General features: G+C 46.6%; 1 protein-coding gene across 1 annotated transcript in view; it reads left to right on the top strand.

The window, feature by feature from the left end:
* NCKIPSD (NCK interacting protein with SH3 domain) overlaps positions 1-14577 on the top strand; it is a 48623-nt gene that overhangs the window by 15653 nt on the left and 18393 nt on the right. The window contains exons 2-5 of the mRNA XM_056501427.1: positions 3291-3403; positions 4144-4345; positions 8721-8808; positions 10944-11569. Coding sequence (XP_056357402.1) covers positions 3291-3403; positions 4144-4345; positions 8721-8808; positions 10944-11569 — 1029 coding nt within the window. The remainder of the gene's footprint in view (positions 1-3290; positions 3404-4143; positions 4346-8720; positions 8809-10943; positions 11570-14577) is intronic.

The following is a 14577-nucleotide window of genomic DNA, read 5'->3' as shown; positions in this document are numbered from 1 at the left end:
ACATACACACACTGAAGTTACCATCTACACTGAAAAAGAAAACAGTAAATAACCTTTGCTTTGATGAAAAGTCAGGATTATGAACCAGGATGTATCGAGGTGGAAGGAAACATACTGCAAGGCAATGCTTGAAGTATACCAAGACTTTTGACATATTAGCATTTGAGGTTGAAAAAAAAGCCCAATAGAAGGGGTTTTGCCAGACTTCGTGTAGTTGTCAGTTTGGTAACCCAAAAAACTGCAACTGTCGTTTGCTTACTGATATTCAGCACAGATCCAAAATCACTTGCACACAATTAGCATAAGTCTATAAGAAAGCCTCTATATTAATTATGATCAAAAATGCAACTAATTTTTAAATTTCCAGGGTGCTGGGAAGAGTGCAAGGTGCTAATCTCAGCCCATCTTTGTTTTGATTGAGTTGGCAAAAACATGGATGTGGGATGAAGATCCTGCCACAAAACTCTCTTTGCGGTTAATCAGGTTTGCCAAGAGCTGCCAGAATAAGGAGCAGAGTCAGAGCCCAGAGAAAAGAACAAGACTGGAAAACTCTGCAAGTCCTGGCACTTCTGGCATTCAAAGAGGAAGGCTTAGTTTCCCCCCACAATTTATTTCCATAGCAGAGATTGTAGCAAAATGCCAGAAAGGTGACAGTTATATAAAACATAGGCTGAAAAAATCTGAATTTCTCCAACCATCAAAAGATCTCTTTCCCTTCCCATTCACCCCTGTCTTGGAGCACATTCCAGTACATCAGGATCAAGTAAGTAAAGTCTCCAGGGGTCAAGCAGGAAAAATATGCAATTATGTTGTCAATTCAACTGATGCCTAGAGACAGATGCAGAAGAGCCTGTATGTACATGATAACTGAAAGGGACTTTCTTCCTGCATGCCACAGACTGGCACTGATGTAAGAGCTTGCAGTTACGTGTTTGAGAAAGACATAATAACTCGTGATTCATCTTGCACAGGAATTTATGATTTATCAGCTTTTCTTCCAAATCCTCCCTGTCTAATGACCAGCACTCTGGCAAGAGTCAGAAGGCAGGAAACTGGAGTTATGATGTGCTTTGGGCATAATAACTGTTGTTGCCCAAACCTAAAACCATATCAAATTATAAAGTGTCTCTTATGGTGGGGGGTTGGAACTAGAAAATTTAAAAGATCCCTTCCAACCCAAACCATTCTATGATTCCAGCCTGTGGATGGATTCCTGTGGACTATGCTGATGTGCCCTCTGGAAGAGGGTGTTCAGTAGGATTTAGTGCTCTGTACTGTTGTCTTCCCTGGGATGATCAGACTGAGAAAGGTTTTAAACCCATGTGGGTGAAAGCAGGGAGGACTGGGGAGGATGGGACTAAGGGGGGATTCATGTGGGAGTGCAGGAGGACAGGTGGGGTGTGCAGAGGGCAGGGGTCTGTAGCACTCACAGCAACATTGGCATTCCCGTGGAGACAGCAGTGCTGGAGACTTCTGCTCCTCTTTCCCAGAGAGAGCATGCAGCTTGCTGTAATTTTATATTCTCAGAAAATGAGGTGAATTTGCTGAAATAACTTGCGGTTTCCCTAACCCTCCTTGGAATGTGTTCAAATACACTTTGCTCCATTTCCTTAGTTCTGTAGTTAGAGGTGGTGAAATGCTCCCTTAGGCCATATCCCTTGGCCACCTGGGGCTGCTTGGAGGCTTCATCCCAAAGTTGAGTTCTGAGTGTTGGTTTTGTTCTTGACCTGATACTTTAAGAAATTTGGTTTTATTTTTAAAGTTTTCCCCAGATGCTTTCTTCTCTATCTATCTTTCTTGGGAAAACAAACCAACAAAAAAATCCCTCTGAAAATTTTCAAAGCTGAAAATTGCAGAAGAGGCCTCTCATCCACACCTTGTTTTTTTCCCCACAGTCTGCGGTAGCTGTTAATTCACATTTGGTTAAGCAATTAACCAGGATATAAATAATACATAGCATGTTATCAGAAAACTGCATGCCAATGTTATGGAGGCAGGCACTCTTGGCCCTAGTGGGGAGGGCTTCCCTTCTGTGCTCTGCAGCCCCTTAAGGCCAATTAAAGTGCATCCTTGATGAGAATCCAGCCGCTGCTTGGCTGGATAAAACAGTAGCTCTGATGCAGGGAGTGGGGGGCCAAAGCAAGTGAAAGAGGAGTTTAGTGTTCAAACACTGCAGTAAGCACTGGAGTATGAGCATTCCCCTCCTTCTCTTGTGCATGGGCTGAGGCTGGAGCAGTGGGACTGAATGGATGATGCTGGCACCAGGGGCAGCTCATGGGAGACCTGTGGGTCAGAGACTCAGCCCTGTAAAGGTCTTTTCTGCTGAAGGCATGTCAACTGTTGATAAACAAACCTTTTAGAGTGTCATAAGTGTAGAAACCTGCTTTATCTTTCTGGTCCCCTCCCACCCTCCTCTCTGAGCTCAAGGAGTGGTGTCTTTGGTATTTCTTCTTTCGAGGTTGCTGTTTATTTTAACTGCAGTAACAAGTGCTAAACTGGCTGACGGGAGGAATAAATGTGATAACTTGGGTGGAGATTTAATGAGTCCAAGTGCAGAGTCCTTGTGGCATTTTGGCCACAATAACCCCCTGCAGCATTATGGTCTGGGGATGGTGTGGCTGGACAGTGCCCAGGCAGAAAGGACCTGGGGGCATTGCTGGACAGCAGCTGGACATGAGCCAGCAGTGTGTCCTGGTGGCCAAGAAGGCCAATGAACCTGGCCTGTGTCAGGAATGGTGTGGCCAGCAGGAGCTGGGAGGTCATTCTGCCCCTGTACTGGGCACTGGTGAGGCCACACCTTGAGTGCTTCCTCGGTTCAGGAAGGACATTGAGACACTGAGCACATCCAGAGGAGGCAACATGGCTGGTGAGGGGCTGAGGGAGCTGAGATTGTTTACCCAGGGCAAAAAGAGACTCAGGGGTGACCTTATCACTCTCTGTAACTCCCTGAAAGGTGGCTGTGGTCAGGTGGGGTTTGGTCTCTTTCTCCAGGCAGGACTGACAGAACAAGAGGTCACAGTCTTAAGCTGCACCAAGGGAAATATAGGTTGGATGTTAGGAAAAAGTTTTTAACTGAAGGAGTGATAAAGTACGAGGCTGCTGCATGGTCCTGAAACTTTGTCTTTGGTCTCCCTGTAGGGATCATTGGACTTTGGTGCTTGTAACAGTGACTTTCTTTCCCAAACATAAACTCTGGGAGTTTACTGTACTGTGGTTTCTCCTGCAATAACCTCTGGTGCCAAAGAACCTCAGCTGAAGGGCAGAGTAATGTGTTGAGTGTTGTTTCGCAGGTGCTGGAGCAGGATGTGGTTCTGCAGTCCATTGACCGTGCCATTGAGGCTGTGCACAATGCAGCCATGAAGAATGGGGGGAAATACAACCTGGAGCAGAGAGATGTCCTTCAGTAAGTATGATGGGCCTCTGGGAGAGCTGACAGATGGAGGGTGGTCACAGTGTCTTCCTGTCCTTGGGGGATATTGAGTGTCATTGGTTTGAGCCCCTGTGCTGCAAAGTGCTGCACTCAGAGAACTTCCCGGTGTTTGAGCTGCTGCTGCTCCTCCTGACAACTATGTCCAGCAAAGCAGAGCTTTGGCCTTGCTCCTCTGTCTCTGTGAATGCCAAGAAGAGGAGATTCTCAGCCACACTGTAGGCTTGGAGGAGAAATCCAAAACCTTTCTGGCTGCTTTTTTTCTGCATTATCAGCCAGGAATTGTAGAGGTTTTTGGCTTGTGACACAAGGTCTTTAGTATGTTCTCAAATACTTGCTTGTGAAGAGAATTTTTGTTTTCTCTGACACCTCAGATTCTGTACTGAGGCGTGCTGGTTTAATCTTGGTTGAACAGCAATTCTAAAGTGCAGGCAATTTCTGAAGCTTGCAGTGCAATATGTGACTCTCCCCCGAGGAAGAGGCATTTTTCTCCAGTGAACTGATGAATAAATTATGTGCTCTTGCAAAGACTCTTCCTTCCTCCCCCAGAAGTGCTTCCTTAGTTGTTAATGAAGCTGGAGTTAGTGTTCAGAGTAATGCAGCCAGTTCTGGTATATATAGCCCAAATGCAATAAATCATTAAAAAATAATTTAAATGTCACAGCCTGGTCACTCCCTTGAGCTTTGCTCTTCCTGATGTCATCATTCCTTTTCAGAAAGCTGATCCATCACCGGAAGGAGACGGTGTCCCGTAAAAGCCACTCTCCCACGCCGCAGGGGACGGTGATGACGCAGTCCTCCAGTGACCACCACCTGGACGTGTCCCGGCAGCCCAACGGGGTGTGCCGGACCGGCTACGAGCGGCACCACAGCCTGCCCAACACCGAGTTCGAGGGGGACGAGGAGGGTCTCTATCAGGTACCAGTGCCTGGACACCTGCTAGCTTCCTCCTTTGGTGCTGTGACATGTCCTGTTGGATAAAATGGCTTTGCAGCTGAAGTTACATTCAGGTGTTTGTGCTGCTGACCTGGGATTACTGCAGTGTAAAGTGTTGATGTGTCTAAGAAATCTGGGGCAGTTCCTCTGCTGTTTACATTTGTCATGCTTTTTGGAATCCTTGAGGGTCCATGGTTTTATGGTAACATGTGAAATCCACTCTATACTGTGTGACTATCTCTTGGCAACTTTCTAAAAGAGTTGCAGGCTCCCTGGAAAATGCTTTGAAAAGCAGTTTTGACATGAGCAGTAGAGCTCCCTCTGAGCACTCAGCACTGCTTCATTTCCCCCTTGTTATGTCTGCACATCGGTCCTTAAGCATTTTATCTGCTGTGGCTGCCTATTTATAACTACTCAAAACAAAAACCCAAAAACACCCCAGAGATCCTGCTTTGTCTGAAGGTTGCTTATCATGATGAATTAGAGGCAAATTGCAGGAAATAATATTTAAAGCAGATCTTTTTTTATCTCAGCGACACCCAGTTCCAAGGTTATAGTGTGGCGTCAGTGAGGCTTCAAAGTAGCAGCCCAGGATGAGGCTGTGCCTGTTGGGGATGAATGATGTGCCAGATTTTCCTGTGTAGGTGTAGCTGGATGTTAGGGCTAAAGGCGCCAAGCAAGGATGAACATGGAGATTTTTTTATTTCTCCTACAGATGAACACATACACAGTAATTTTTCTTCATCTCTCTGGACTGAGTGTTGGGAGGTATTGTGTTTATAAGACACTGATCTGCTGTCACCCCCAGCAGATGAGGCTTGTTTTACACTTGAAGAACTGTGAGTTTGGGGAGATGAAAGGTAGCTCTGGCTTACTCTGGCTGAACACAGCAATTCCTACAAACCCCATTTTTCTTCTCAGTATTCATTTTTGTTCTTTGGCAGTCAAACTAGCTCCATTCTCAAGCCTGTGCATTATGGGCTGAGCAAATGGAGCACCTTATAGCCCATTCTCCACGCTAATTCCCTGTCTTCATCTGGTCTGTGGTTTGGTTGCTTGCCAAAAAGGAGGAAGATGAATTTCCTTGGCTGACAAAGAACTGTTTCTGTCTGGGTGGCACTGAGGATGCAGTTGAAGGGCTTCCAGCTTAGCCCTCTGCTGAAAGGACTCCTTGAGATTTTAACTGCTCGGTGGATTTCCTGAGTGCTTTGAAAATACAAAGTGGAGGAAGCAGCATTGCTTTCTTCCACTGGTTATGCAGGAGCCTAAGAGGAGACCAACTGAAATCTAAACTTTCCCACTAGGTCCAAAGGAGCAGAGGTCTTGGCATGAGCTTTTCATTGCTTGGGATTTTCAGTTGCATTCAGTGTTCACATCTGAAAACCTAAGCAAAATTTGAGGTTTCCTCTCATTGGTTTTTCTCCCAGGACTGAACTGGCTGCAGTAGTTGGTGAGGGCATTTGTGCTTCAGCTTTTAGAGTCAGCATAAGGTGGGAGGCTGGGGCTGCTGCCATACCAGCTGCCAAGGGTGGAGGTTGGGCTTGTGGAGTATTTTAGTCAGTCTGCTACATTTGTGCATGCTCAATGAGTTTGTGATGCTCATCTCCAGAAACCTTTGCTACAGACCAGTGTGTCTGGCTTGGCAGAGTTTTCCTGGAGGAGGTAGTGGGTGGGAGATTGTTCATTTGATTTACCGTTTTATTATTTTGCTTAAAGGGTACTACTGTAATAACATTGTTCCCAGGAGTCAGAGTGTGATGTTCTCTGCCTGTTTGGCTGTGAAGGGAATGGGAGCATTGTGGTTGAGACAGCTCTTGTCTGTGAGCAGCGCAGGGAGCACAGCCTGCTATCAGTCCTTGCAAAAGGGTAAAGGACAGGCAGCAGATGTGTAAAATCTGCAGGTTTGGGGAAGTTCACAGTGCCCTAATAGAGGCCTGGGGAAAGGGAGGCTTTCCACACAAGTGCAGTTGGTTCTCTCTAAACCTTTGGTAAGGCCCCTCATCTTTTCCCCTTTGGACAGGTGAGATCTGAACTTCAAGGACTCCTGCATGTTCACCTTGTACATGGCAGCTGCACAGAGGAGGGGGGTTTCCCTTTGGGGGTTTTGGTGTTGTACATCCTCCTGTTGGCCCCAAGCAGTGGCTAGGATGTGGGGTGGAGGGGGGGATGGCCATCAATTACACCTTACACCTCCTGACCATGCGGCTTGGGCAAGCACCAGGCAATTCCTGTGGTGCTTCATGTTCTTCTCGCAGCCGCTTGTACTGTCGTGTGTGGCTGTCTAAACTGGCAGGGGCTGAGCTACCATTATGTGTACATCTTTAATTTAAGCACTAGCCTGTAATAACTGTGTTAAACTTGTGTGGTAAATTTGGAAGAGCTAATGAAGCCATGGAAATACTCCAGAATGACCCAACCCTCGCTATCTCCAAACAATGTCACGCATCTGCGCTAAGCTCTGAGCCTGCCTGTCTGCTAAATCCCACTGCCTCAGTAATCGTGGCTGTGCTGTGCCAAGCAGCTCTGACTCGTGCTGTCAGCCCCATCACCCTGCAGACAGGGCTCTGCTTTTAGCACAGCTGAGCTTTCTGGATTTGGGGCCAGCCTGCCAACCATGGCAATGCAGAGACCCCTCCTGATCTGCTTGACCTCTCTCAGCTGTGCAGTCTCTTTTTGGACCAACACAGATCATTTTTGAAGCTGCATGCAAGTATCAGATAGCATTCCACCCAGAGAACAATGTTGGGTGGATTGACAAGAGCCAAGAATGCAGGCAGGGAGTCTGCAGCAGTGTCTCATGCTAATTCACCAGCTGAAGGTGCTTGTAAATAAGTGACTTTTTTAAATGACATGGTATAAGGTTGGATGTATTTGGTATTGGGCGGGAAAGGAACTAAGAGATCTTTTTTTAAAAGTCTTTGTGCAAACTGCTGTCTTCACTTGTCTAGTGGATCTAGACATGAGCTGTGAGCACACGGTCAGCTTTTGGCATTGAGTCTTGAATATTTGAGGTGGCTTTTGAAGGTGTTTTATTTACAGGAATATCCTTGCTCCCATTTCAGATAAAGTTTTTGCCCTTCCTGGATCTGGGGGAAAAAAAATACATTTTTCATTCTCCTTCTATTGAGCTGCATAAGATAGAGACCTTTCAGGGGCCTGTCTCAGATTTTCACTGTGGGATGACAGAGCTCTGTGTCCTGTGTGGTGTTTATATAGGTTTATTCAGCAATGACAGGGCACAAAGAAGCTTCTCTTCCAGGGCTAAACAAACCTGGAAATTTTTCATTTGTGATGGACTGAATGTCATTGTAGATTCCAAATGGTTGAAAGCCAGGTTACCCAAGGAATTCAGACCATCACCTACCTCCTTTCCCTTCCTGTGCTCCCCTGGGAGGTTTGGCCATAGACAGTGATTGCAGTATCCCATAAAAGCAGAGGCACATTTGAGGCAGCAGGCTCTGAATCCCAGCAGTCCCAAGAGGTCCCAAGCAGAGTCTCCTGGTCCTGAGCTGCTGGGCTGTGGGGACTGGTGTATTGATGCAATGTTCTCCCAACTAGCTTGACTGCTGTGTCAGTGATGCCCTACTGATTAGAGGCTAACCCTGAGGCTGCACCTCACTGAGGTAATTGTGAATGAATGTGATGTTGGTGATCATGGTTTTTAGATCTGACAGGAAAAGATGGGTGTAGGAATCTGGGTCTGGGGCTTGTACACTGCTGGCTTGGCAATTCTAGAAGAGACTTGCACGAGAAACCTCAGATGTGGAGAGTTAATGCAACTCCCTGGCAAAGCTTTTCCCAGTGCATCTTGCTATAGGCAGCATAGTATTGCACAGAGGGTCAAACCCTATTTTCTCCCTGCATGAGCAGAAATAGCTTTGCAAGCATGGAAAAGGCAGTTACACATTTCCAGTCCTTGCTTTGCCTTTCTGCAAGGGTATTTGTAGCTGCTGTAATGGATCTCTCCAGAAGAGTGTGTAAATATGCACTCTGTTTGCAGCCTCTGTGGAGCTATTGAGGGTAATGTGGAGACATGGTAAGTGTGTGGGATTGCATTTGGAATAAAGGAGGAGTAAATGCTTGACAGGTCTACACGACATATGTGCCGTGTGCTGCTGAACACAGCAATTAAACAAGGGCTGCTTTGCCTGTCACAGGGAGGGGATGAAGTCAGTTTGAGTCCTGCTTTGTTCTTCTAGGGGCTGCCTATTAGCATCTGTCCTCCTGAGAAAGCTGCCCCAAATGACAAGAGAGATGTAAGGACAAATCTACACATGCATGTGAGAAAGATACCTTTGTGAAAGAGAATATCTTTATTGTCAACCTCCTTTGATTGCTCTGAAATCTTTCCTTGTAGATCCCACCACAGGCTCGTCGTGCTGCTCCTGTCACCCCCCCACCTCCAGAGAAGCGCAAGAACACACAGATTGCTGCTCCCATTAAAAGTAAGGACAAACTGCTCTCCAGGTCTTGGGCATGAAACAGACTGGGTGGTGTAACAGCCATGAGGCCTGAATGCTTCTGCTTTGTCCTTAGATGAGCATCCTTACCCGTTCTCTGAATTCTTATATGGTTTATATCCTTACAAATATATCTATTAAATATATATAGCCTAGATTCCTGTAGGTTTTAATGCTAGTGGTCTTGAGCTGGGGACTAGTGCTTCTTCAATCCTCTTCTGATTTGGAAGGGTCTGAGCAGCTTGTGGATGGATGCTACAGCATCCCCCTGCTCCTTCAGTGTCTGTGGCCCTGGAAATTATAGTGCTCTCCAAGGAGCAGCTCTCTCCCTGCTCATGTAGCTAGTCTGGCTGGTGCACAATGTCAGTGGTTTAAGGTCCTTTTTCTCCCACAGACACCATGGCTGTCTCCCAATAAGGGAGAGGGAGCGTTCCCTCGCAGTGCAGTGTGTGATACTTCACCATGGGAACTCACTGGCTTTTAATGCAGTCTCAAGTCTTGTTTTTGATTCCCAATCTGTTGAACACTTTCTTTGTACAGTGGTTGGATTTCCATTAATTCAGTGGCTGGTGCCCGTAAGGATTAGTAATAATACCAGGGACACATCTGCCTATGTGCTGCCCACAGAGGAGCAGCTAGTGAGAAACACTTGAGAGCAGGACAGTGGGGTCAGGGCTGGAGCTTCTCCATCTTCAGCGTGGTTGGGGTGACAGAGCAGTGCTTATCCTTCTGAGATGCTGCCAGCTTGCCCAGGTGCTCTGCTGTGCTGTGACAGTGATGCTGTTGGTGACACTCAGCCCATCTCAAGCCCACTTGTGTCCCCTTATGTGGAGCAGGGCAGAGCTATTCACTTGCAGGTAATTGAGACCTGGGACCAGCTTCCTTAATGGTACTTAATGGTATTGAGCCATTTTTCACTGGAGTAATGGGAGTTTGCAAAGGTCAGTTTCCTTCAACTCATTATTTTGATTTAATGAAGCATAGGGGGAGCTGTGATTCATGGATGATCCTCTGTGAGGAGGAGGAAAAAGAGGGATGCTGAACCTGTGTGGGAGTGAAGGGCCCAGTTTTTCTGCCTAGCTGGTGTGTACTTTGGGAGGAGTGGTGGATGGACTAGTGGAGGGCTCGAAGCACTGATGGAGCAGGAAGGGTTGGAGTTGCCTGTAGAAGGGCAGCAAAGGCATTTCACATCAGTCCCACTGCTCCTTCCTTTGGGCATGTGTGTGTGTGACTAACTGCCTTCTATGAGAGCTGAGCTTCCCATGGGGTGCAGCTCCTTCTCTTCCAGCACTAACACCAGCTGCTCTTGGGAAGCTCCAGCTAGCCCACTGTTTGTCCAAGGAATTGTTTTCATAATCAGAAGAACTCAGATATATTTCTGCCCACTACAAACTAATGGATAAGACTTAGCAAAATTATATATAAGACCAGGTTAAAGGAAAATAAATCTTAATATCTCTTTGCTTGTTGTGGATTTTTTTCCCTTGGAAGGTGGGACTCCCACTACTAGAGCTAGGCAAAACTAGAGATAGGGGGAAAAGTACAGTAGAGCAGATAGTGTGGGGGCTAGTGAAATCACTGGGTGCTAGCAGGGCTGCAGGGCTCGTGATCAAATGGTGGAGAGTGTTGAAAGGGAGGGACTAAAGAGGTTATCAGCAAATGTTTCCTCAACTGTCAGTGCTAACCATGAGGTCTGTGCAAGAGGGAGGTGCAGGTTTGTGTGTGAAGCCTTCTGTGTCTTGGAATTTCGAGGCACCATCTTTCAAAAGTGAGGGCTTATGTCCTTAATGCAGAAAAAGCCTAACCCAGGGGGAAAAGACTTTTCTGTCCCTTAGTTCTGTCCATCTCTCCCCCCCTTCCCCTGTGTAAAACACTAAGCCCTTTGAAAGGTATTCATCTCAGCAGAGTAGCTTTCCCATTTCTAAAGAGGTGATTGTGTGGGAATGCTCCAGAGAGAACTGGTACAATTTTGCTTTGAGATAAGTGAGGCAGGAAGAGGAGTTAAACTGCTCTGGTCGAATGCACAATGAGCCTTTTAATGGACTGTGCTGTAGCAATTTGGGTTTTTTCTCTTTTCCTTTGATGCTGTTGCTAAGGCATGTTTAATTGTTCCCTTTCAGATGCTGTTGAAATTATTCCTGGGTCAGCCTCTAGTGCCTCCTCTATAAGCACAACATCCCTGGATACGTTGTACACTGCTTCTTCTGTATCCGAGAGCGCTGTGCCCACAGGCACCTCCAGCCCTGCCAACACCCCGCCCCCCGTCCCGAGCCGCAGCGTCCACACCACCATCACACGCAATTTGGACAGCGGCTCCGTCACCCATTCCCGCTATGGCACTTCCCCAAAGGATACCAGCAAATCTCCCCAGTCCAAGAGGGTCGCCCCAGCACCGCCGGCTGAAGCGGGGACCCAGAGGTCCCACAATGTGGATGGGGAGAAGACTTCTCAGGTAAAGAAAACTGCCCCGGCCCCCCCTGCCAGCCTGGATGCCTTCAGCAGCCTCTGCCTGGAGGATAAGAAGGCAGCTGGGGTGGAGGCGCTGCCAGCAGAGCCCAGTGGGCTGGTGGCCTCCGTGCCCAAGACCATTGGCGCCGAACTGATCGAGCTGGTGCGCAGGAACACCCACCTGAGCTACGAGCTGTCCCGCGTGGCCATCGGCATTGTCATCGGCCACATCCAGAGCTCCGTCCCCGCCACCAGCAGCATCATGGAGCAGATCCTCATCTCCGTGGTGGAGAGTAAGGTAATGTGTGCCAGGCTGGAGCGGGGACTGCTGCACACCTGCTCTGAGCATCAGGGACAAGGTGGTGTGAGGTCAGTGAGCTCCTGGTGTTTGGGATGGGAAATGCAGTGAGATCCCAAATGGAAAGGTGCTAGTTGGGGGTAAATGTCCAGCCAGGGGTTTAAGGGGTTTAAGCCAGGTCCTAGTACTGTTAACACAGAAGTGGAAAACAGGTGAGTTTATTCCCCAGGTGAGCTGCAGATGTACAACATAACCTTGAAGAATTATCTTGAGCTTGTTCTAAATAAACCTTATGTCAAAATAATCCTATATTTCTCCTTCTGAATCAATCATTGAAATGGTGAAGTGCACCTGGCCACCCTCTGCTTTAGCTGGAGGGATAATAAATTTCAGCTCCCACTTGCTCAGTGCAGCCCTGAGGAATGTGCATCACATAAACTTCTGAGATTGGAATTCCATTGCTAATGGCAAGATTATAATGAACTGTTCAGAAGCATTTAAATATGGAGAACTAATGACATTCAAATCATAATCTGGTTGACTCTTTGCACTGAACAGAGGGCCCTGTAAGCAGTCATCAAATCTGTTTGTGGCCATAACCCAGTGGTTAATTGCTTCCTTCTCCAATAACAATGCCCTGTCAATATGTGATGTAGATTCAGCAAAAAAATTTAGCTGTTTCAAGCAAATGTTCTGTCTCTATCTTGCACGCTGAGAAGTTCAATTTTCTGATATTTGCATCTTGTCCAAGATTTGAATATTATTTTTATCATGAATACCTGTACTCAGGATACAATAAGCTTAATTCCACGGAAGTTATTTAGTGCCAGGTTTCTGCAGAGGAGATTTGAAAGCATCAATTTCATAGGCATTGCTGCAGACCAGCCTGAGAAGGATGGGAAAAAGTGATGCTGGTGCAGGGAGGAGTATGGATGTTCTGGTAACTGATATGATATCTGTCATCTAGGACATCTGTGTGATTTTTAAATGACCATTAATGTATGGAGACACAGCAGAAGATTCTGTCCCATCTCATAATACCTCAGCATACTTATCTTGAGCAGTACTGATTTCAGGAGAGCCTGGATGGGCTTGCACTGTGCTCAGGTGTGAATGTTGTGGATCTGGTGTGCATGTTTTCTCAGTGTCCCACGCAGATGATACAGCTCTGCTGATATGTGGGGCCTTGTCCCAGGTGAGATTGCTCACCTGATGTAGAAGACCAGCTCTAACAGCTGGAAGGGTGCTCACGTGCTTTTAGGGTAGCTGCACTGCTGTAGCTTCACTAGTGTGGTTTAGTGATACAAATTATTATTGTTGACTTTGTGTTGTTCATTAAATCAAATCCTTCCACAGTCTCAGGGGTTTCTGTGTGGAATTGTTGCTGAGTTGTCAGTTCTAGGTCAAGAAATTTTTTCTTTAATTTGTAGCTTCTGATATCCCTCTACTCCCCAGTCCATGCAAATACATGGGCAGCTCATCTCTTGCATATTTTTCAAGGTTTTTCTTTGACTCCCTAAATCACAGTGAGATATCAGCTTTGATTTAAAGCTTTGGTCTGCTCATAGTAGATACCATATCTGCTTCAACCTTTTGTATCATATTCTTTAATTAGTTATAGCCTTTCTATTCCTATTCTAATCTTAATTTAAAGTCAGATCACAGGTTTACTAAATCAATTCCAGAATCCATTACCTCACTTCTATCCCCAGTGCCTTCTGAAGGTTGAATAGTATTTCATCTTATTTACCTTGCTTCTCCTCCAGCATGGAGTCTGTACAGGCCCGTGGTGTTTTTTAGAGAATGAAAGATGTTGGGACAGCATCCTGCTGCTGCTTTTTGAGAGGTAATGTTAGACTAAGCTGGGGGAACAGCAGAGACAAGGAGGGTGCTGAGGAGCTCACACCTTAGAAAAGATACTTCAGAGGTACCATATATTTGGGGAACCCTGATCTGCAGGAGCAAACCTGCCAGGTTGGCTTCCCTGTCTCAGCATTTGGCCTGGCCTTGGAAATGGTCCCTCTTCTTGTCCATGAGCTAGCTCCTGTTAAATGTCACAGTGACTGGGTAAGACGCAGAGGGACTGAAACCTCTTTTCAAAGGCAGCATTTCAGTGACTGTCTAAACTGGTGCTGGCTTTCATGGGAACTTGTTGGACATTTGGACATACATAAAGATGCTCCCTGGTCTTTGGGCTTCTAGAGAATCACTTGGATCAGCAGGTTTTGGTGATACGTGATTACCTTCAGCTCTGTTGGATTATCTCTTTATGTTCTGAGAGGAAGGGATGTCATATACTGTAGATGTTGTGTCTAAGGAGGTTGAGTTTTGCAGGTTTATTAAATTTAGTGTGAGACAACCAATGCTCAAGCTAGTTGCACCTTGAGACTGAGAACTCAGAAACCACTTACCTGCTTTTTATTAAAATTGCATTGCTGTGTTGTAGTTGTGACTCAGACCCATCTTCTGGTTGACTTTAAATTAAGCTTGAAAACTGCTGACAAAGATGTGTAATGTAGATTGGTCTTCTAGTTGAGGCCAGGCTGCTGAGTGGGGGTCAGACTATTCTTGGATGTGTCAGAGATGGAGGAACAAGTCAGAAAATTGGTGTGGGAGGTGATGTGTTCCTGGAGGGGGTTCCTCTCATAGTGCTGAGCTGTGACCTGCTCCCAGCTGCCCATCACCAGCACCTGTTGTCCTCAACAAGCGCTGATAAACCTCATGGCTAATGTAGCTGAAACCCTCTCTTTCCCCTGAAGCTGCTTTCCTGTTCATTCATTGATTCAGCTTTGTTTAAAGGACACTTGCTTTTGACAAGACACAAAAGGCTGCTCTGGGCTGAGCTTCTCCCCAGAGGAGCTCTGTTCCCATCCTTGCCAGAGACAAGGCATGGTCAGCAGGGTGAGTGCTTTCAAGGCTGAGTGCTTTGGCTGGGCTGTTAGGAGGACTCCTCAGTGAAATAGTGTAGCAAAAATCTGGAGGGCAGGAGGAATGCATTAGTGCCTAGG

This window comes from Oenanthe melanoleuca, chromosome 12 (assembly GCF_029582105.1).
Source record: "Oenanthe melanoleuca isolate GR-GAL-2019-014 chromosome 12, OMel1.0, whole genome shotgun sequence".
In the NCBI taxonomy this organism is placed as follows: domain Eukaryota; kingdom Metazoa; phylum Chordata; class Aves; order Passeriformes; family Muscicapidae; genus Oenanthe; species Oenanthe melanoleuca.
This window is presented reverse-complemented; position numbering and strand designations above follow the sequence as displayed.